We start from the raw sequence: 22,530 nt of genomic DNA, 5'->3' as shown, positions 1-22,530 counted from the left end.
GTAAACAAATACTGCACGCTGAGCGTTGAGGGAACGCTCCAATCGTCTTATCGCAAACTACGCAAAATTAGAGAGCGGAAGTAGTTACAGCAAGGCAGCTGTAGTGCAAGCGGTGAAGTGTACAGCTTGAGGCCAAGAAGGCTTGATTTGTCTGTTCTTTTGCTGTCATTCAGTTTCGAATTCAGCAACATCTGTCGCATTTCTGGTAGGTAAACACTTTACATCTGGAAGTAAAACAAAAACTGAAGAAAATAAATAAAATAAAAACGGATTGTATTCCGTAGTCTTAAATTCCAAGAATTTTACAGTATAATAAGATTTAAGGTTTAGGCAGGACAGGACAAATGTACTGTAAATATTCTGTGGAAATGTCTGTCAGAAATGCTTTGTTGTGTGCTCGAAAGCTGCTTTTGTCACATTTTAAATGGCGAAATTTCATTTTTGCGCAGTTCATGCTTAACCTTGAGTTGGTATGGAATATTTTTATTTAATCATTCAGTTAATCCATTTTTGATACTTGAATTAATACTTATGCAATATGCAATTATATGAAAATGACAATGTGTAATCAATGTACTATGAATAACTGCATTATCAATGTTATTCAATATGTTACATATTTAATCATTCTTTTATTGATTTAATACTCTGATTTACTGTGATGCAGTTTGAAACTATGGAAAACAGCTTAGCTTGCAGTCTCTCTCTGTGTAAGGTCTTTCTGTGTCAAGTGAAAATGAGTTGATGTGATACAGACAATGAGAGACTTTGGGAAACAGGAGGAGACGGGATGCATGTGTCAAGCGAATGAGTAGGGAGTTTTAAGGGTAAGGAACACCACCTGTAGTAGCTTGGCTTCTCTAGAAAGAATTACAGCCTCTTTCTATCAAACTTTGTATGACCCAAAGAGAGGTGTGTATGTGGATATTGAAAGGAAAATTTAATGAGCAGAGCTGGTGCTGATAACGCCAAGGTCGCCAAAAAAAGGCATTGAGATGAAACAGCAAGTTGGGGCCAAAAGCTGACCAGCTGGAAGAGAGATGGCGAAGATGAAACTAGGGAGGCATAAGATGATGTTATTGGATGAAGAGGCCATCACTCAAAGATTGATGTATAAAAACTGTTTAAAAATGCAGGATTCTGAAGTGTGATTTCAGATGCTGGCATCTCAGGTTTTGTTGTGTTGCTCAATAAGGCCTAACCTTTGACATCTGGAACCCTGGACTTCGAGAGACTTCAATATTCCTTGACATTGGTTGTTTTGGTGATTTCTCTGTCCCTCCCAAGGATAGGATGGATTTCTGTCTGGGATTTACTGATATGATGCTCTTGGGGGAAAATGGTTTACTTTGTACTTAATACTTACTAAAAACTCTCCAAAGTAAAAAGTACCACATTCTTGTAAGAAAGAAAGAAACTCTATAAATGAAGCTTATTATTATCATCATCATCATATTTTTAGAGTTAATCCGTGTGTTAATGATAAAATGCATGGCTAGATGTCCTTGCTTGTTATACATAAAAAAGGTTGGAATCATTTATTTTGTCCAAATATCAACCTGGAATTGGTGGTTTTTAAGCCATATGCTGTAACTGCCATCCTAGAGTTTCACTGTTGCCCTCTCAAGGGACTAACAAGCAACTAAAATGTGGTTTTATTACAATACAACACTATATGTTTGAATTAATAAAAGAGCATTTTTTTCCCAAACCTGAAACATAAATACTCTTTCAAATTGGAAACAGATTAGAGGTTATGCATTATCACAATCTTCTCACAATCTTTATGTGCTGTCGCAGAGTTTTCAAGATGTCTAGCAAGAAATCAAAGAAGAAGAAACAAAAAAATGAGGGAAGAATCTCATCAAGCTCCTCGAGTGAAGATGAAAGGAAGGTGAGGATCAGTAACATAAAGTTGATTAAAATAAAACAAGTGGGTTTTGATCTAGTTATTCTGAACATATGATTTATGCAAGATTCCTTATATCAGTTTTATTGATCTTTTTTTAGTACTGGATATGTAGCCTAAGACCTTTTCATTTCACATGAGCATTACAGAAATTCTCATTTGTAAGTCACTATGGATAAAAGCATTTGCTAAATAATAAATGTGTTAACTTTTTAAATTAAAAAAAATTTTTTTTGGTCACAGGAGAGAGACACAAAGAGACTCAGCAGCCCAAAAAACAAACAGCATCGTCGGCATGAAAGGTGAGTCTCTCAGGGCATAAAATATTAGATTTTTTTTTTTATGTTTGTGTCATACACTTTTGTATATTGTAAGTGAAATCTTCACTATGTCGGATAATTTTTTATTTCAGTTACAGGTCAGTGATAAGAATGTATGAGATTAAGTAAGAAATGTGATCATTTTATTCATGTTAGTTCCATACATTTTTTTTAAAAACGTTTTTACAATTTTCAACAAACAAACAAATAATTAAATGATTTAATAACCCATAAACTGTTTGATTTGGTGTACCAGTTTTTATTTATTTATTTATTTTTCAAATAATGCTAATATTTTAAATCAAAACTGCTTGTTGTTTACATAAATAATAAGAATAAAAAATATCCCACAATTTTTTATTATATATAACTATTTTTATTTCATACTTTGTTTATGAAATATTATACTTATAATCAGTTATGAAGTCTTACTCTTATATCCACATTGATGTACTTATTTATCTAAACATTCATGTTAGTAATGTACTCAATAATACTCAAAATGTATGCTGGATATTAAGTATTTCTCTGATATGATATTATATAGATTGTCGTGTGAGCTTGTGATCTCTAGAGGCCTCTGAGTTGGGTTAATAAAAATGTTCGCTTGGTTTTATGCTTTCTTGTCTAAACAATGTGCAGCTGGGGCACGGGAAACGAATGCTCTACCAGACTGCTATATCTTGCTGAGCTCGGTCATTTATGATACACCTAGCATACACATGTACGAAGGGGGGTCTTGTTTAGACCCCTAGACTTAACCACAGCTTTCACACCTTAATAGTTCAGGGCAACCTGACTTGACACTTTGAATTATTTCTTACTTTATGCTAGAAATAGCGTAACTTTTGCACTTTTAAGAAAGTGCTTTTTGGTTTGCTTTTTCACATACATCATGGTATATAGACTCTGAAAATTATCTCTCACACACTCTTACTTTTCTCCTTGCTCTCTGCATCGACTTCACCTCAGAGTGCTAAATCCCAACTTATACTTAACCTTTCATTTACTTAGTTCATTAGACTTGACGATGTACTATCAGTTTTAGGACTTAGTCCACGGGTATACCTTTAGATTTATTTACTGAATATACAACTATATAATCAAATGTTTAATTTCTGTATTGCATTTATTCCGTATTAATTTTAATTGATTTTATTTAATTTATTAATGTATCAAATTAAAGTTGTTATTCCTTCTAGAAATTATCTGATTGATTGAAGTTCATTCCATCTGCTGGATCATCTTGCATCACTACTTAATATGTTCTTGTTTTTTTGTTTTTTTTTACAATATACAGAAAGTTACAACTAGACATTTTTACTTTAAGCCCCATAAAAAAATCAAAACGAACATATATTCATCATACTGTAAAAGAAGTGTATTCAATTAATTGTCTGTATTAATAGCATTTTTAATGTATTTTTAAGTTACTTCATAGATTTAGACAAATGTGCATCACCCCATTTACCTTAAGCCAAATTACTACTACATAGAGTGATGATACAAAGCCCTTTTTATTTTGAATGCTCCCAGGGAAGAACAGTAATCACACCCCCTTTATAGCATACATCAAACTAATTATTCACATTGTCCTAGGAAGGAAGCAACTCCTTAACGGCTAACTTTTGAAGATGATACATGCAGATCTGTCTATTACAGAGAAAAGCTCTCCCTGGTACCAGTATAAATTAATGAAGCTCACACATTATCCTTTGTACAGCATTATGGTTATTACGGCAACAGCTAGGCATATTAATAGGACAAAATATGATTGGAAATATCAGTTTCAATGTAAAATAAAAATTCAGATGTATGTGAATATACATATATATAAAGAATATATGATAAAAATAATTACATAAATGAAAATGTAAGAAGAGAACATGCTCAAGCTGACGCCCCTGAGCAGGCCGCAAGCCTTGGAGTCGATTTAGTCGGGGATGTGCGGGAAATGCGCCGAGAGATGTTGAACATGTCGGCAGTGCTGACAAAGTTCGTTGCTGACTTGGAGGATCTTGCTGTTATACGTTGATCGAGCACTGCCTTGGAAGCGAAGTTCACTGATGTGGTTACAAGAGTGGGGGATGTCGAGAAACAGATCGATTACCTGGAGTCATCGGAGAGGGAATTATCTGCTAATCCGCTAGCGACCAAGGTGGATTTGGAGCATGTCTGGGCGAATTTGGAGGACATGGAGGACCGTAGCCAGTGGAATAACGTCCGTATCGTCGGAATTCCTGAGGGAGCAGAGGGACAGGTTATGTTGACGTTCCTGGATGGGCTCTTTACGAATCTGCTCGACATAGCAGGCCATAAGCTGGAAATCGAGCGAGCTCACAGGGATCCTGCTCAGCGACCCGTGGAGGGAGACAAGCCCTGATCAATTCTGGCCAAATTTCTGAGATCATCCGATAAAGATCTTGTGTTACGCGAGGCGAGGAGTAAAGGAAGGCTTTCTTGGAAGAACCACAGCATTTTCTTGTTCCCAGACTTTGCGAATTTGACAAGAGAAATGTGATCGATTCAAGGAATACAAGAAACTTTTACATCAATGGAAGGTCGCTTTTGCACTGATATTCCTGGCCAAATTGAGAATAGATGCTAAGGATGGCCGTAAAACATTCACATGCCCACAGCAAGCGATGTCCTTCATAAAGTCAATGGAGTGAGTAAGTCATCTTGTTGTATTCCCGTTGCAGCCGAGTGGACCGGCTCACTGAACATTCGCTTGACTGTTTGAGGAACCTGCACGCTTTTTTTTTTGTGCTGGTTCTGCCTTGCAGCTGGAGTATATTTTGTAGAGTAACACACCTTCAGGACAGTTTTATGGATGAATCTACATGCTCTTCGTGCTTATGCCTCCTATTGGCTGGAGTTTGTTTTGTGGAGTATTTCTTGCAAAGTCAATGGAGTGAGAAAGTCATCTTGGTGTACTCACGTTGCAGCCGAGTGGGCCAGCTCACTGAACATTCGCTTGACGGTTTGAAGACTCTACGTGCTTTTTTTGTACTGGTTCCACTTATCGCCTGGAGTTTATTTTGTGGAGTATTTCTCGCAAAGTCAATGCAGTGAGTAAGTCATCTTGTTGTACTCATTTTGCAGTCGAGTGGGCCGGCTCACTGAACATTCGCTTGACTCCGCCTAGCGGCTGGAGTTTATTTTGTAGAGTAACACAGCTTCAGGACAGTTCTATGGATGGATCTACACGCTCTTTGTGCTTATTCCGCCCATTGGCTGGAGGTTGTTTTATAGATTATCTTTTGTTGTTTAATTCTGTCTCACAAAATTTATATAGAAACACCAGGTTCTCTTAGGCATGCATGGACTGTTTTAGTTTGGAGGGACGGACGCCAGTTGGTGCTGTCGTGCACGGGGTTAATGGGCACGTTTTTCTTTTTTCTATTTGTTTGGTTCTGGGGGATGTTCGGGCTTTCATTGTTGCACTAATTTTGGAATGTGGTCTTTATAATCTTGTTTTTGACACACAATCTATTTTTTCTTATGTCAGAATGTCAAATGTTAATATGAGTGGATTGTCTCTCTCCATGTGGAATGTGAATGGGTTGGGGCACCCCATAAAAAGAAGGAAGGTTATTTCTCTTCTTAAGTGTAAGAAATATGATATAGTGTTTCTTCAAGAAACGCATCTTTCTCTGCAGGAAGCTGAAAAATTTGGGAGGATATGGGGTGGGAGGATAGGGGGTGGGCATGTTTTCTTTAGTGCTGGCTCGAGTAAGAGCAGGGGAGTCATTATGCTAAGTAAACATATACAATTCAAATGTCTCAAACAGATTAAAGATAAATTAGGAAGAGTCATTATAGTTTTAGCTGAAATTCAGGGGCAAAGTCTTATTTTGGCTAATATTTATGCACCTAATGTTGATGATCAGGGCTTTTTTATAGATCTTAAAGGGATGTTGCAAGCAGCTGGCACCCCTCATGATATAATATTGGGAGGAGACTTTCATCTTTTGATGGACTCAGTCCTTGATCATAGTGAAGCAAAAGTGTGTAAGCCCCCTAGAGCAACATTGACGCTTCATAGGATGTGTAAAAATCTTGGCCTTACATATATTTGGAGACTTTTGAACCCATCTGGGAGGGACTATATTTTTTTTCATCCATCCAAAAGATTTAATCTAGAATAGATTTCATAGATATCTAAGTCCCTCATTTCATCAGTTGTTGATTGCTCAATTGGAAACATTTTAGTCTCAGATCACGCCCTGGTGAGTTTAGAGGTGTTGCCACATATGGAGTAAAAGAAATCATATAGTTGGGGCTTTAATGTATCCCTTTTGCAAAATCCTGAATTCCAACAAATGCTGAAATCAGTGTCTATATGGAGACCCACTGGTCCTCAGTATCCTCTGTGGGCGTGGCTTGGGAGGCACTTAAGGTGGTTCTTAGGGGTCGGATCATACAGTATGCCTCATTCACCAAAAAAATCCAAAGCACAAGAACTCGTGGAATTGGAAGGGAATATTAAAAGTGCCAAGGCAGAGCTGAACCGCCGAATGTCGACGAATGGCCTCAGGGAATTATCCCGATTGAAATACAGATATAATACTATTTTGTTGCGGAAGGTGGAGTTTTGGCTATTTAGGGCAAGACAGTCATACTTTGAGTCAGGGGACAAAGCAGGAAAACTTCTGGCTAGATATTTAAAATAGAGAGAGACTTTTTATTCCATTCCCTCAGTGAAATCTGCTGGTGGTGAAATATTTACCTCGGCCATTGATATTAATAATGCTTTTAAAGAATTCTATCTTGATCTCTATAGTTCCATGTCTTCGTTTACTGATGAGGATGTTAGAAATTTTGTGGAACCATTAGAACTTCCTAAACTGATGACTGAGCAAAAAAAATCTCTTGATTCTGAGATAACTTTGGAGGAGTTTGGTGTGGTAATTAAGGCCTTGCCTACAGGCTCTGTGGCCAAATGGCTTTGCCACTGAGTTTTATAGATCTTATTCTACAGAACTGACTCCACTTTTGCTAAAAGTTAATACGGAATCATTAAAGAATGGAAAGCTTCCGCCAACCAAGACGCAAACCCAGGTCAATCTGATTCTTAAAAAGGACAAAGATCCAAGCGAGTGTAAGAGTTACCATCCAATTTCCCTGATCCAGCTTGAAGTTAAAATGTTGTCAAAAATTTTGGCTAACCGATTAAGTAAAGTTATGACATCTCTTATACATACTCTTCTGATAACATTAGGCATTTCATTAATGTCATGTGGGCAGTGGCAAACAATCAGCCTCTGATCGCTGTCATCTCACTTGATGCCGGAAAGGTATTTGATATGGTAGAATGGGATTATCTTTTTAAGATTTTGGAAATGTATGGGTTCAATAATATTTTTATTGATAACCTTACTGAAGGTTATCAACTGTTCAGTAAAACTTACTGAAGAATTTACACTTACCTCTTTCGCATTGTGTTTCAGTTCTGAGAAAGATGAAGCTAAAGGGAGGAGGGTCACCAACTCGCCATCAACAAGAAAAGACACTCCTAAGAAAGGAAGACGGGAAAAAACAGTTGTGGAAAAAAGAAAGAGCAAGGACGAAAGGTCCCCAGAAGGCAAAGCAACTGCGAATTCCTGGACAGTTTTTAAGTCACCTATCACACAGGAGAAAGAGAGGGTGATTGCCAAAAGGAAGCATGAAAATGCAAGCCCCCATGTCTCAGGGAGAAGCTCCAGTAGACACGTTGCCACAAATCAGCTTTCTTCAAAAGAGCTGAAGGAGCAGAGACAGAAGCTGGTGTCAAGAAGATCTGCATCAGAGGAGCCCATACGGAAACCTGCACGGGATGATTCTTCCCCTGAGGAACTCCAGGAGAAAAGGAGGAAAGTAATGAAGAGGTCATTATCTCCAGAGTTTCATTCTGAAGCCAAGCGAAGGGACATCATAAAAATGACCAGCAGTAATTTAGCACATACAGACTCTCAGTCTGACATTCTGAAGGAAATGAGGAAGAAGTTGGTGGGCAGGAGATCCAAGGAGATTGACCAAACTGTCAGTGCTAAGAAGAGTTCTCATGGTAAAATGGTGAATGACCACTCCAAAAAGGCTTTGCCAGTACTGACACATGTGGACTCTGGTGCTAAACTGAAATTGCCTAAGGATATTTCACAGAAGCAGCAAGACTGTACTAAACACCATGTACAATCAAAAAATGCACCTGCTACAATTTTAAAAGAAGAAAAGTCATCCTCTTGTCCCATGCCAAAAGTCAGTTTCAAGATTACGAAGAAGGCCAGTGCTATTAAAGCTCAGACAAAAACAGATATTTGGAATATGAATTTGGATTCATCCGATAGCAGGACTCGGTGTAACAGTCAGTCATCTCTCCCTGATTCTGTTGCGGCAGATTCTCCATCTACATTGCTCATGTCGCAGCAGCGAAGACAAAGGCCTCAGAATGTTTCTGCTCAGACCTCCAATAAACCCTCTTCTTTTTGTTCGTCACATTCTTTATATTTATCTCAAGTTCAACAGCTGCAGATTGATAAAACAGAGGCCACGACACCAAGCAAAACTCCCTGCAAGGCAGATCATGTAAGTGTGTCATGATGTGCTAGACCAACTTTATATGGTCAACACTTAAATTATTTTCTCATGTTGTTCATGACTGATGCTTTTACATCCTTTTGTGTACTGTTTTGGTCTATGTTCTATGCTTTCTCTGTGTGAGTGTTTCTCCAATGAGTCTGTCTTTCTCAAGTCACTGAATTTTTAAATTGATTGCTCACCTTTCAGTGGCGATTGGCTAATCCTGATGGTGCCTGTTTTAAAATGGTTCTTCTGCCTGTAAGATGCAAGCTGTGGTTCCAGACCGGTTGCATTCCTCCACACTCTCCTCTAGCTGGCTGGCCAACATTACACTTGCTTTACTCCCTGATACAGTTGAAGTCAGAAGTTTACATACACTTAGGTTGAAGTCATAAAAAACTTATTTTTTAACTACTCCACAGATTTAATATTAGCAAACTATAGTTTTGGCAAGTCATTTAGGACATCTGCTTTGTGCATGACACAAGTAATTTTTCCAACAATTGTTTACAGACAGATTATTTCACTTTTAATTGACTATAAAACAATTCCAGTGGGTCAGAAGTTTACATACACTAAGTTAACTTTGCCTTTAAGCAGCTTGGAAAATTCTAGAAAATGATGTCAAGACTTTAGACAATTAGCCAATTAGCTTCTGATAGGAGGTGTACTGAATTGGAGGTGTACCTGTGGATGTATTTTAAGGCCTACCTTCAAACTCAGTGCCTCTTTGCTTGACATCATGGGAAAATCAAAAGAAATCAGCCAAGACCTCAGAAAAAAAAGTGTGGACCTCCACAAGTCTGGTTCATCCTTGAGAGCAATTTCCAAATGCCTGAAGGTACCACGTTCATCTGTACAAACAAAAGTGCGCAAGTATAAACACCATGGGACCACGCAGCCATCATACCACTCAGGAAGGAGACGCATTCAGTCTTCTAGAGATGAACGTAGTTTGGTGCAAAAAGTGCAAATCAATCCCAGAACAACAGCAAAGGACCATGTAAAGATGTTGGAGGAAACAGGTAGACAAATATCTACATCCACAGTAAAACTAGTCCTATATTGACATAGCCTGAAAGGCTGCTAAGCAAGGAAGAATCCACTGCTCCAAAACAGCCACAAAAAAGCCAGACTACAGTTTGTAAGTGCACATAGGGACAAAGATCTTACTTTTTGGAGAAATATCCTCTGGTCTAATGAAGCAAAAATGGAACTGTTTGCCATAATGACCATCATTATGTTTAGAGGGTGAGGCTTGCAAGCCAAAGAACACCATCCCAACTGTGAAGCATGGGGGTGGCAGCATCATATTGTGGGGGTGCTTTACTGCTGGAGGGACTAGTAGATGGAATCATGAGGAAGGAAAATTATGTGGCTGTATTGAAGCAACACCAGCAGACATCAGCCAGGAAGTTAAAGCTCTTAACAAATGGGTCTTCCAAGTGGACAGTGACCCCAAGCATACCTCCAAAGTTGTGGCAAAATGGCTTAAAGACAACAAAGTCAAGGTATTGTAGTGGCCATCACAAAGCCCTGACCTCAAATTTGTGGGCCGAACTGAAAAAGCGTGTACGAGCAAGGAGGCCTACAAACCTGACTCAGTTACACCAGTTCTGCATGGAGGAATGGGCCAAAATTTCAGCAGCTTATTGTGAGAAGCTTGTGGAAGGCTACCCAAAACGTTTGACCCAAGTTAAACAATTTAAAGGAGTAATTTTAAGCAACTTCATGAGCTTGTGTTGTTTGAAGTTTATCAGAATTTGTTGCCGGACAAAATTGTGGTACACTTAAAAGAGGAAAAATCTAGCTCAGATAAAAGTTCGAATATTTGAGAAGATTATTGTTTTTTTCTGGTGAAGAAGAAAGTAATTTCCCCTTTAGAATCATTCGAGACACTGGTGCGGCCTATTCGCTTAGTTTTGACAGAATCTGTGGCTTAGATGTGCTTCATCAAATGGGCATAAATTTCTACTGCAGAATGTACATATTTAGTCTGATGGTCCTGTTAAGGTAATTTGTTCTCAACTGTGTGTCAAATGCACTGATCATATCCTTGGCAATTATTTTGCTGGAAGAAAGTGCTGTCGCTCCCTGATGTAATGGATTAGAACACAAAATTCAGAATTCTCTTTTATTTTCTGCTTGCTTACTTTAGTTGTATGATTTATACAATAAAACTAAACCATATAATGTAACCTAATATGTTTAGTTATATGTTTGATCTGTATGATGCCAGTCAAGAAGTCGTTTTCGCTGTCCACTACCACTGGTGCTGAAATTGACCTGTCACAAGGTGACGCTTGTCAATAAGCAAAACATGACACTACCCTATCTTGCTGCTTAACCTCTGCAATAATTGATGAGAATTTGGAAAAGAAACTTCTATTTCTCTTCCTATCTCTGGTTCAGCTCTGTATGTAAAGCTTTCTGGCCCATATGCAATTGATGGCAAAACTCGTTGAAACCAACTATGATTCACATCCCTGACAGAAAGTTGGCTTTGCAGCTGATTTTTCTCTATAAAATGGGTAATTCATATCAGCACATATTGCAATGGGCTTTGATTATTCAATAATTTAATCTAAAAATTTGTAATAAAAAAGGGTAAGGAAAGTGTTTTAGTGGTTGCTTTGACAAGTTTAATTTAGGCTATTTTGATTAAATCAACTAATGTTGATTCTTGGTGTAGGCCTACTTTTTCGCTCTGCATTCTATACTTTGTCTCTGATGCGTTAAGAGCCATGTAAGGTCACATCCACACTAATACATTTTTCTTCACCGAAAAACGGAGACTTACGAAAATGCTTTCCATAACCGCATACTTTGGGGAAATTACGATGTAAGGAAACTGAAAAAAGGAGTTTTCAAACTCAAATGGATTAGTGTGGCAGTGGTTTGAATTTCTTTAACAGTTCTTTTGTACCATTTCAGATAACTCCTCACAAAGATGCAGAGACGTTTGACAGTGACCATGAGGTTAGCAATATGCCTCAGCTTTTAGAATGTAATCTTGTGTGTATCTTGTTTATATATTTCTCATACTGTTTCATTGACTGTTTAGATGCAGCTGGTCAAGGAGCTGTATCTGGCACGCTCGGAGAGGCGTCTAGAGGTTAACTTGGTGGAGAGCTGTGGAGAACTCACCTGCATGGACATTGACCCACCAGAAGAGGGTGCCAGCATGACGTTCGGTAATGTCACCTTTAAAAAATAAAATAAAATACATACATATATATATAATATTATTATTATTATTTTCTTTTTATTTTATTTTTTTTACTGGAAGGACTAACTGTGCAGTATTGTGTCTTTTGTGTGTGATTAAATGTGAATTTCTTTCTAATTCTGCACAGATGAAGAACAACATAAACAGGACCTCCTTATCGTCCTGGATACTAATGTGCTCCTCAGCCACCTGGACTTTGTGAAGAAGATAAGGTCACATGGTCTTGGTGGTAAGATGAGAAGGGAAGAAACCCCTAGTCTTAAAGGGATAGTTCACCCAAAAAGAAAAAAAAATCTCTCATCATTTACTCACCCTCATGCCATCCCAGATGTGTATGACTTTCTTTGTTCTGCAGAAAACAAATAAAGATTTTTAGAAGAATATCTCTGCTCTGTAGGTCCATACAATGCAAGTGAATGGTGGCCAGAACTTTGAAGGTTCAAAAAGCATATAAAGGGCAGCATAAAAGTAATCCATACAATTTCAGTGGTTAAATCCATATCTTCAGAAGCGATATGAGAAACTGATCAATGTTTTAGTCCTTTTTTTACTTTAAATCTCCACTTTCACGTCCACATTCTTCTTTTGTTTTTGTTTCTTTAATCATTCTTCTTGCATATCGCCACCTACTGGGCAGGGAGGAGAATTTATGTAAAAAAGGACTTAAATATTGTTCTGTTTCTTACCCACACCTATCATATCATATAATTTTTGGTGAGCTATCCTCTATGATTTATCAGTCCACACATAATGAGTATCCATCCCCTTATTACCTATACTAATATAACATATATAGTTTTTGATTCACTCTTTTACTTTTGAACATTTTGAGAAATGTCCCCTTCATCCTCATTCCAGCGCTGGGGTTTCCCACTTTGTTGATTCCATGGGTGGTTCTGCAGGAGTTGGACTCTCTGAAGAGTGGTAGACTCTCCAGTAAAGTGGAAGACAAAGCCAGGCCAGCTGTCCACTACATTTACTGCTGCTTGAAAAACCAAGAGCCTAGACTCATGGGCCAGTCAATGCAGCTGGCCTCCCAAGCTGTCTGTGAGTGAACATGCTCTTACCCTGAGATGCATCAGTATATTCAACTGCTCTGTGCTTATTTTTCAGGATGTTTTAAATGAAACAAATATGGTAATCTGGCATACTATATAATATGGATAGCATGTGAATTTGTGTTCAGTCTCTTTGCCTTGTCCCTTCTCTACCTTAGGTGAGCCTGGTGTTGTGAATAATGATGACAGAGTTTTGCAGTGCTGTCTGCAGTACCAGGCTTTGTACCCAGAGGGAGCTCTTGTTCTGTGCACGTAAGTACAAACGCTCTATTCTTCTGGTTGACCTCTAGGCGTGTCTGCGCTATGTTAAGGACATCACCATCTCAATCTGTTGTGTCATTTTAGATTGCTAATAAAATGCAAGATGGCCATATGGTTTACATTATGAATGAATATTATGTGATTTAGTGATTGTTTCAGCTATTAGTGTCACCCTGAAGAATGTTCATTTTGAAGGTAGAGGACAAAACTTCCTAATGCTTATATAAATTCTCTCTCTGTTTCTCTCTTTGTCTTTTGTCTCTCTCTAGCAATGACAAGAACTTGTGCAGCAAGGCTCTGTTTAGTGGGGTTAAGGCCTTGAATAAGGCAGACTTGGAGGTGGAGGGAACCAGACCTACAATTGTAAACTACACTCATGCACACCCCATTGTGCTTCCCTCTGCTGGACCTGTATCGAAAGGTCTGCTACTGACACCTGCATCCAGAAGCACTGGCTCAAACATTTTTTGCTTCATTAAAAGGGTAGTTCACCCAGAAATGAAAATTCTGGCATCATTTATTCACCATCATGTTGTCCTAAACCTGCATGACTTTCTTCTGTGGAACACAAAAGATGTCAGATGTCACTTTCATTGCATCTCTTTTCCATACAATGGAAGTGAATGGTGACTGAGGTTGTCATTTTGAATAGCATCTTTTGTGTTCCATGGAAGAAAGAAAGCTGTATGGGTTTTGAACAACATGAGGGTGAGTAAATGATGACAGAATTTTCATTTTTGGTTGAACTATCCTTTGAAACCATTTTATATTTTTCTAAATGCCTTCGTTACTAAGGCCTGAGTTTAAAATCATTTTGTTGCCATATTCCACTCCCTTGGTGAATGAAGCAGAGAAAGAAGGAACACAGGAGAGAATGAACAGTGCAGTGGAAAAAAGAGTGCTTAGTGAGTGTGTGTCTGCACTGGAGTCCTGCCTCCAGGGAGCACTGTCTGAGGTGCTGGAGGAGGAGATGAAGGCTGCCTTTGGAGACCTGTGGTTAGAGGTATCACTGCACTCTCCTCACCCATTGATAGCTAATGTATCTATACATTTCATATTAAGTTTATATAGTCACAGAAGAGCAGGGGCCGGATTCTTAACTACCATTATCTTCTTAATTTGTAACTTAAGAAAAAGGTTACGAATATTTTTTATTCCTGAATAAACTTATTAAGAAAGTTCTTATCTTTTTTGTTAAGATTGTTCTTAAGAAAAAACTTAAGAAGCACTCAATTTCTCAAAAAAAAAAAAAAATGTTCTTAAATATCGTCGTAAATAACATCTTAAAGTTAGTATAACCTCACAGTTGTCTTAAATTCTAAAAGGTAAGATGTTTAATGAATTTACTGGGTTTTTCATGTTGAGTCTCAAGTCACAATGGGCTGTTTACGTTGAAATGTTAATTTAGACCAAAAAACATTTTTGACTGTTTTGTGTTTAATTATATTTTTATTTTCAGCTTGTAAACCATGTAAATGTTATCACCAAATTCAAACAATAAATGGTCTTTTGAAGCTTCTTAATGTGGTGACCAATCATGCTTATTCAATCGGATGAGCTACATACAGCGCTCTCTCTCCGCAATCTTTAGAGTTCATAGAAACATAAAAATTATAACACTAGAAAGCTGAGACTTTCTTTTTCGCCCCCCCATCCACATCCCTATCAGAGTTGGCCACAGCGGAGACAGCCTCCACCACCTTTTCCCATTTACCCGCCTCATACTTTCCGACATGATATTATTATCAAGCTTCCCAAGGAGAACATTTTCCTTGCAGTAATTTCCTCAACAAGAACATCCAGCTCTTATCTCCTGAAGTTTTTGATTCTTTTCTTTTCCTCCATGTCACATTAAAAGTTATCATATGGTTAAATCCTCCTATGACAGTTAATGTCTTTAAACTAACACATCTCACGCACTGTACATTCAAAAAAATGATCGCGAGGTGCTTGCTATTAGCAGGCTGATCAGACAAGATTAAGATGTTCTTAAGAAAATATTTGAGAACTTCTTAAGAATTTTTCAAGTAATGCACTTAGTAAATTGTTCTTACGAATTTCTTATAATTTATCCTAAGAACTTTCTTAATTTGTTTCTTTAAAACATTTTTGTCAATCCGGCCCCTGATCTCTATTCATTTAAATACATTAGTCAGCTTTCTCTAAATGACCTCAGATGAATTAGAAATCATTCACAAATCTTATAACTGAGGTTTGATTTGAGTTGGACTATAGATTATTTTTGAAATTTCCAACTTCTGTGTTCCATGCTCTGTGGCCTGTCTGTTTGTGTTTGCAGATAGTGTATGTGAAACCTCCTTGGAGTCTGGATGGTATACTCCAGTGTTTTAAGAAGCACTGGATTGCTGTGTTTGGAAACATTATAAAGAGGAACCTGCTCAGCTGCGTGAAGTCATTGAGTGACTGTCTCTGTTCAGGTACATACAGTACGTCTGACCGCTTTAGTGTTATGCGTCATATACTCAAAAGTTTGAATTCATTTACTTTTAATAATTTAGCAGACATTTTTATCCATAAAGAACATATGTGAAAATAGAATTCTATGCCACTATAAATTAGAATTATATTCTATTCTGCTTTAGAATTTTGTTCTGTTATGATTCTGTTTTGTTTTATAATTCTATTCTTTTTTTGGAATTATACTTCATGCTGATTATTTTAGAATTCCGTACTATTCTATAATTCTATACTTATTTAGATTCTCATCTATTCTGTATTAGAATTCTATTTGTTTGGTTAAAATTCAATTATTTCCTAGAATTCTGTTCAGATTTTTATTCTAAATTAAAATGTATTTTCTTCTGTTCAACTCTATTCTATTGTGTGACATTTTGCATCCTCAAATTAAATGTTTAAAGCTGAAGTAAGTAATTTCTGCTAAACTAGCACCACCGAATGGAATTGCAAAAATAAACAATGTTTTCTAAAAAAGCTTTCTGAATACGCCCCTCGCCTGTTGTTGTTCAATCAGTCGGATAGTCCCACCCCCAACTCACGCCGTTGGTTGAGTAACATTGTTGGGGCGGGTCTAAGTGGGCCTTTCAAAACAAACACAGGAATTTTTATAGTGCCACAGAGACAGTGTTTACAGTTTTCAAGAAAATTAATCTTTTAATGGCTTATTTATAGTTAGTACAGTTAGTATTTATAGTTTATAGTCTGAATATTAAGCTGGGATAGAAGTATTTTAATACTGAAAAAGTTACATCAGCTTTTTAATATGTATTTATTATGTCTTTCACATAAGCAAGGCTAATTTTTTTGTGAGAAAGGACTAAACTGATATTTTAATTGCTGCCTGGGCCCCCTGCTGGCTGCTGGTATGTCCTTCAGCTGCTCATTATGTCATTATACTGTATGTTCCTCACTAAACACCAATATCATTGGTGTTTGAATGTGTATGTGCACATGTGAGTTTGTGGTTTTGATCATACACACACTGTTCTTGTGTTGTGTTTGTGTGTGTGAAGAGTTTTGAGTTTGACTGCATTCTGTCAATCATTGCTGCAGGAGTATGACTGTGCCTTTCTTCTGTGCTGCCTTTGGCTGTAAGCCCAGCTCGACAGAGGCAGGAAGGGGGTGTACTTTAAGAGTTTGTGCAGCAGTGGAGGGTGGAAAAGTACCAGGGGCCTCCTGTTCATGCCTAAATGTGATTTACTGCGCTTTGTGGTTTGGCTGGGCTAAAGGGAGTGCCTGTCACTGTTTTTTTAATGTGTGTGCTTTTTTTTTGTGCTTTTTTCCCCCGAATTTCTCTGTGTGGGTTTGCGGTGAGTGGCCAAGAGGTGATGACCTTTAGAAACTAGTCTGAACTGGAAAATGGACACTATGTCTCACTCTGTTTCTTTCTCCCACTTAGAGCTGTTAACACATTTGTGAACCTTTGTTTGCTTCCCACATCTATTCTAGAATTATATTATATTCTACTTCACATAATAGTTCACCTAAAAATGAAATGATGTCATAATTTACTCACCCTCATGTTTTTCTAAACCTATAAGACTTTCTTTTTTCAGGGGAACACAAAAAACAAACTAGGCAGTATACTAGTCTCAGTCCCCGTTTGCTTTTATTGCGTCTTTTTTCCGAACAATGAAATTGAATGATGACTGAGGCTGTCGTGCCTAACATCTCCTTTGTGTTCCATGAAAGAAAGAAAGTCATATAGGTTTGTAACAACAAGAGGTTGAGAAAATAATGAAAATAATGAATTTTCTTTTTCTGGGTGAGCTATCCCTTTAAGAATTAATTTCTATTGTGAAAAATGAACTTGTTTACTATTCTCTTCTCTTCTCGTTGTGTCTTTCCGTAGACAGGCCAATAGAGCACATATCTGTTCTCAATGCTGTGAGAAAGGCTGCAGAGCTGTTGTCGGCACTGGCTGGCAGATCCAGGTACAGCGTTCATATGGATCAGGCTCTCTCCACCCTTCATGTTCTACAGCAGAGACTACAGGTCAGTCTCAACACGTTAACAGTGGATGATTGTTTAAGTGCTATTACTCATTAATTTTGTGTGTGTGTGTGTGTGTGTGTGTGTGTGTGTGTGTGTGTGTGTGTGTGTGTGTGTGTGTGTGTGTGTGTGTGTGTTTTTCCAACAGTTTCCGCAGGCTTCAAAAGAGGGTGAGGACAGTGAAGACACTCTAATGGCAGAGATAGAGGAGGGTGTAGCTCCGTCCTCTCAGACGTTGCATGAAGAAGTTTGGGCAATGTTTGAATTCATCTGGAACAATGTGTGTCAGATAAGGTGAGAGATGGAATGGGAAAGAGAGTATTAGAGTATAAGAGTAGTGACTACTGTATATGTGTCCCAAAATAATTTCAGTGTATTTATCCATCATATCTTTCAAACTTTTGTTACTATAATAAATAAATGACATGAACATGCTTTTACCTTTATATTCAAAACACTTTAACTAGGCATTGTCTGTTTATGCCTAACAACTTGCTAAACAATAACAATTTATGAATAAATAAAACAAATTATGTTTTGTTTTGTGTGTCTGTTACAGATATGTATTAACTCTAACTACCATATTGTCAATAATTATTGATTTAATGAATAAGTTTGAATAAATGAATAAATATCCTGTAAAATTTTGAACAGGATAATTTGTGTAAATTCAGTTATTTTGTCTTTGTCATATTTTATTTTATTTAGTACTGCCCTTCAGAAGTGACATAGGAGATAATTACATATATCCCACAAAACAAAATAATAACAATTTACACAAAATCATCCTGTTCAAAAGTTTACATCCTCTTTGTTCTTAACATAGTGTGTTGCCTTCTTGAGCATCAATGAATGTTTGAGCCTTTTGTAATACTTGTGTATGAGTCCCTCAGTTGTCCTAAGTGTCAAAAGCTGGATGTCAACATCATATAACCACTGTTGGGAAGAGCTCAAATGTGCAGAATATAATAACCACAGAATGAGCAATACCTGGAAGATTTTCTTAAGAACAGTGGGCAGCATCACTGCTTAGGACAAAGCAGGGACTAATGCAAAACTATCACAAAAGACAATCAGTCATTGATCATCGAGGAAGCAAACCGTATTAAGAACCAAGAGGATGTAAACTTTTGAACAGGATCATTTGTATACATTTTGTTATTTTATTTTGTGAAATATATGTAAATATCTGTTGTGCCAAATAGCTTAATCAGCTTCGTACTAAATAAAAAACTAAATGCAATTTTTATGATTCATCTTATTTTTTGTTAAATTATAAATATCTTGCAAACATATGCACTTAACTATATATAAACATTATATTGTAAGTTTACAGCAACATATTTAGATATATACAGATATACAAGTAGTTAAGATTACATTGTGTAATTGGAGTGGGCGGTCGCTATTGAGCATCGTTTGTCGCACTTTGTTGGCCATGATTCTCTTTTTGGTGGATCTTTCTCTGCTGGATCATGGGAAGTGTAGTTATTCAGCATAAATTCCACACTTTTGTAAAAATGAAGTTGAAATAATGCAGGCTGATGGCTTTAACAGAAGAATATACCATCGATTATCAACCTCAGAGCTCATGGTATGTCTGTCTTTAAAAGTTTAGAAGTTATCATTTAATCAGTTCCCCTATGGAAAAAATCAGTGCTTCGGGAAACAGACTGCTGTGTAATTAATGTGGGTATTTATTAACATTCTTTGTTAAAATATTAACTTTTAAATGAAATGCTGAAGGACAAGTCATGTATCCATAACATATCTTGTGTTTTTTAGAGTGCTTATCTAAAATCAGGTTTATACTGTCCACTGAGCCCTTACTGTCAACAAACAAAACAGTTCCAGAAACTGCTGCTTTACTGTGACACGAAACGAATGTGTTGTGATCTTTTTCTGACTGTTTCCTTTTCTCAGTTCGGCTCTGTTCTCAGCATTACACTACACTCCAGGAACCACCGAACCCAGCCTGCCGCCCACCTCACCACTACCTCAGGAAGCCCTCTCCTGCCTGCAGAGGCTCTCCACTGCAATCAGACGGCTACTGGAGGCTCTTCAGAGGTGCACACACACTAATAAAAACATACAGAACCGTGCAGTCTCAGCAGAGTCTATTAAAATTCCAGTCATGTGCCTCCTAACAGCATTGGCTTAGTTTGTGTCCTTAGTCACCAGAGTATGCAGAGGACATAGGTAGGTGGGTATTAATTTGGGATGGAAATCGTGAAGAATTTAAAGATTCTGGTTTTGTTTCCAATTGCTCTTCTGGTTTTGATTCCTTAGCGACTCCATTAACAATTCTTTAGTAGTTTTGATAAACAAATATGTGGATATAAGAATTCTAAATATCATTTACTGCCCATAGCTGTCTGCTGCCAAATGATGGGATCATATCAGATTTCAAAAGAACAGATATAACGAATCAAAAATAAATTTAATACAATTCTTGCAAAATATGTGTTTTTTAATGTGGCACAGAGGCAGCATAAATGCAATCCAATAATTGGCCCTAGCTATACATTAAATAAAAATGCTAAACACATTTTTTTTTAACATATTTCATTAATTCAGTCATTCATTTTTTTACAATTAAATTCCACTTATTACAAGCAAACTTATGACAACCTCATGTGTGCGTCTTTAATTACACATTGTCGTATGAACAACCAGTCATAAGTATAGGGGTTTAAGTCTTGTGAGTACACAAAACACAGTAACAGTTCTTGGTTTATTTGGAGTCAGACATGACAAAATTAATGACTTGCGGTTTAGTAAGTGAGTCTGATTTATTTAGTAGCTCCAACTGATTCCAAAGTGTTTTAAATAACTAAAATGAACCAGCTCAGAGTCATTTGTTTGGTAATCGGACTACACTTGTTGAACTGTATGTTTCGTGCTATAGATTCAGTTGCAGTGCAGGAAACACTGTTAGAGTATTTTAGTACGGCGTTCCACCCCCATTGGTGGAAGAATGCACGTTCGAGAACTGTAAATTAAACCAAAAGTCTTAATCATTTGGTTGTAGTGCTTTTTTTAAAATAGTTTCATTCTTAATAAGAACGAGTTCTTGGTTCCCAACCCTAGTATTTATTCTCAGAATAGTCAGGATATACTCCATATAAAACCCTCCCCAGGCCTGATACTGTGTGAATGAGTTTGTGTGACTCACTTCTATTGCTCAGCATTCCTGTAGCTTTTATGACTCATAGTTGGGGAAAAGGGACATCTTAACTGTGACATGGCAATTTTTCCTCTGAATTAAGATCTCTGTGTCTTGAAAGCAATCACTTTGGTTGATGGAGCATGTCATAGCTGTAGTCACACACAAACAGCTCTTTATTTTTCAGTGCAATAGCAGCCATGACTTAAAACTTGCTTGCCCTCTCTGGCATATATAACTGCCTGCTCATATCATTCAAGGACTCGTAATAAATAATACATCTCTAATAAAAAAAGTGTCTCTAATAATTCTGAACTCTGTTTTATAGAACTGGGAAAGTAGCCTGTATGAAGATCTTTACATTGCGATTGTCAAATAGCCCGTTCCTGGTTGCCAAAGGAGTTAATAAGATCATAAGTGGTATATCACATGTAACAACCCAGAACTGACACACACAGTGGTATTGAATAAAAAAAGCTAGCTGTAGCTGTAAAATCAGATGGTGCTGTACTCACTCTCATGTCGTGACTTCTAAACCTAGATGACTTTCTTTCTTCCTTGGAACACTAAAGGAGAAGTTTAACATAATGTCCAAGCTCCTCTCTTCCATACTATGAAAATTGATGGGGACCAGGATTTGTCATGCTCCATAAAGGACAAAAAAAGTATCACAAAATATCCATATGACTTTTGTGCTACACCCACTGAGCATTTTATTAGGTACACCTGTACACATACTTATTTATGCAATTATCTAATCAGCTAATCATGTGACAGCAGTGCAATGCATAAAATCATGCAGATATGGGCCAGGGGCTTCAGTTAATGTTCACATAAACCATCAGAATGGGGGAAAAATGTGATCTCAGTGATTTCAACCATGGCATGATTGTTGGTACCTGACGGGCTGGTTTGAGTATTCTGTAACTGCTGGTCTCCTAGGATTTTTACGCACAACAGTCTCTAGAGTTTACTCAGAATGGTGCCAAAAACAAAAATATTCCAGTGAGTGGCAGATCTGTGGACAGAAATGCCTTGTTGACGATAGATGTCAACAGAGAATGGCCAGACTGGTTCGAGCTGACAGAAAGGCTACGGTAACTCTGATAACCACTCTGTAAAATTGTAGTGAGCAGAATGGCATCTCAGAATGCACAACACATCAAACCTTGAGGCAGATGGGCTACAACAGCAGAAGACCACGTCAGGTTCCACTTTTGTCAGACAAGAACAGAAAGCTGAGGCTTCAGTGGGCACAGGCTCACCAAAACTGGACAGTTGAAGACTGTTAAAACGTAGCTTGGTCTGATGAATCTTGATTTCTGCTGAGGCACACAGATGGTAGGGTCAGAATTTGGAGCCAACAGCATGAATCCATGGACCCAACCTCCCATGTGTCAACAGTCTAGGCCGGTGGCAATGGTGTAATGGTGTGGGGAATGTTTTCTTGGCACACTGTTAATACCAATCAATCATCGCTTGAATGCCAAAGCCTGTATGAGTTTTGTTGCTGACCACGTGCATCTCTTAATGGCCATAATTTACCCATTTTCTAG

General features: G+C 37.6%; 1 protein-coding gene across 4 annotated transcripts in view; it reads left to right on the top strand.

Moving 5' to 3' along the window:
- Positions 1-22,530, top strand: part of LOC127456764 (transcriptional protein SWT1-like) — a 40,570-nt gene that overhangs the window by 440 nt on the left and 17,600 nt on the right. For 2 of the 4 annotated variants that reach the window (XM_051725343.1, XM_051725341.1), the window contains exons 1-15: positions 89-205; positions 1,801-1,894; positions 2,153-2,211; positions 7,683-8,796; positions 11,725-11,769; positions 11,855-11,984; positions 12,147-12,248; positions 12,878-13,066; positions 13,236-13,329; positions 13,608-13,759; positions 14,187-14,341; positions 15,638-15,776; positions 17,669-17,811; positions 17,957-18,102; positions 19,732-19,875. In XM_051725343.1, coding sequence (XP_051581303.1) covers positions 1,811-1,894; positions 2,153-2,211; positions 7,683-8,796; positions 11,725-11,769; positions 11,855-11,984; positions 12,147-12,248; positions 12,878-13,066; positions 13,236-13,329; positions 13,608-13,759; positions 14,187-14,341; positions 15,638-15,776; positions 17,669-17,811; positions 17,957-18,102; positions 19,732-19,875 — 2,696 coding nt within the window. In that variant the 5' untranslated portion in view covers positions 89-205; positions 1,801-1,810. Of the gene's footprint in view, positions 1-88; positions 206-1,800; positions 1,895-2,152; positions 2,212-7,682; positions 8,797-11,724; positions 11,770-11,854; positions 11,985-12,146; positions 12,249-12,877; positions 13,067-13,235; positions 13,330-13,607; positions 13,760-14,186; positions 14,342-15,637; positions 15,777-17,668; positions 17,812-17,956; positions 18,103-19,731; positions 19,876-22,530 lie in introns of those variants that run through there. The other 2 variants (XM_051725344.1, XM_051725342.1) reach the window with 2 other exon arrangements.

The sequence above is a fragment of the Myxocyprinus asiaticus genome, chromosome 19 (genome assembly GCF_019703515.2).
Source record: "Myxocyprinus asiaticus isolate MX2 ecotype Aquarium Trade chromosome 19, UBuf_Myxa_2, whole genome shotgun sequence".
NCBI lineage: Eukaryota > Metazoa > Chordata > Actinopteri > Cypriniformes > Catostomidae > Myxocyprinus > Myxocyprinus asiaticus.
The sequence above is the reverse complement of the archived record's forward strand: the minus strand, read 5'-3'. Positions and strand labels throughout refer to the sequence as shown.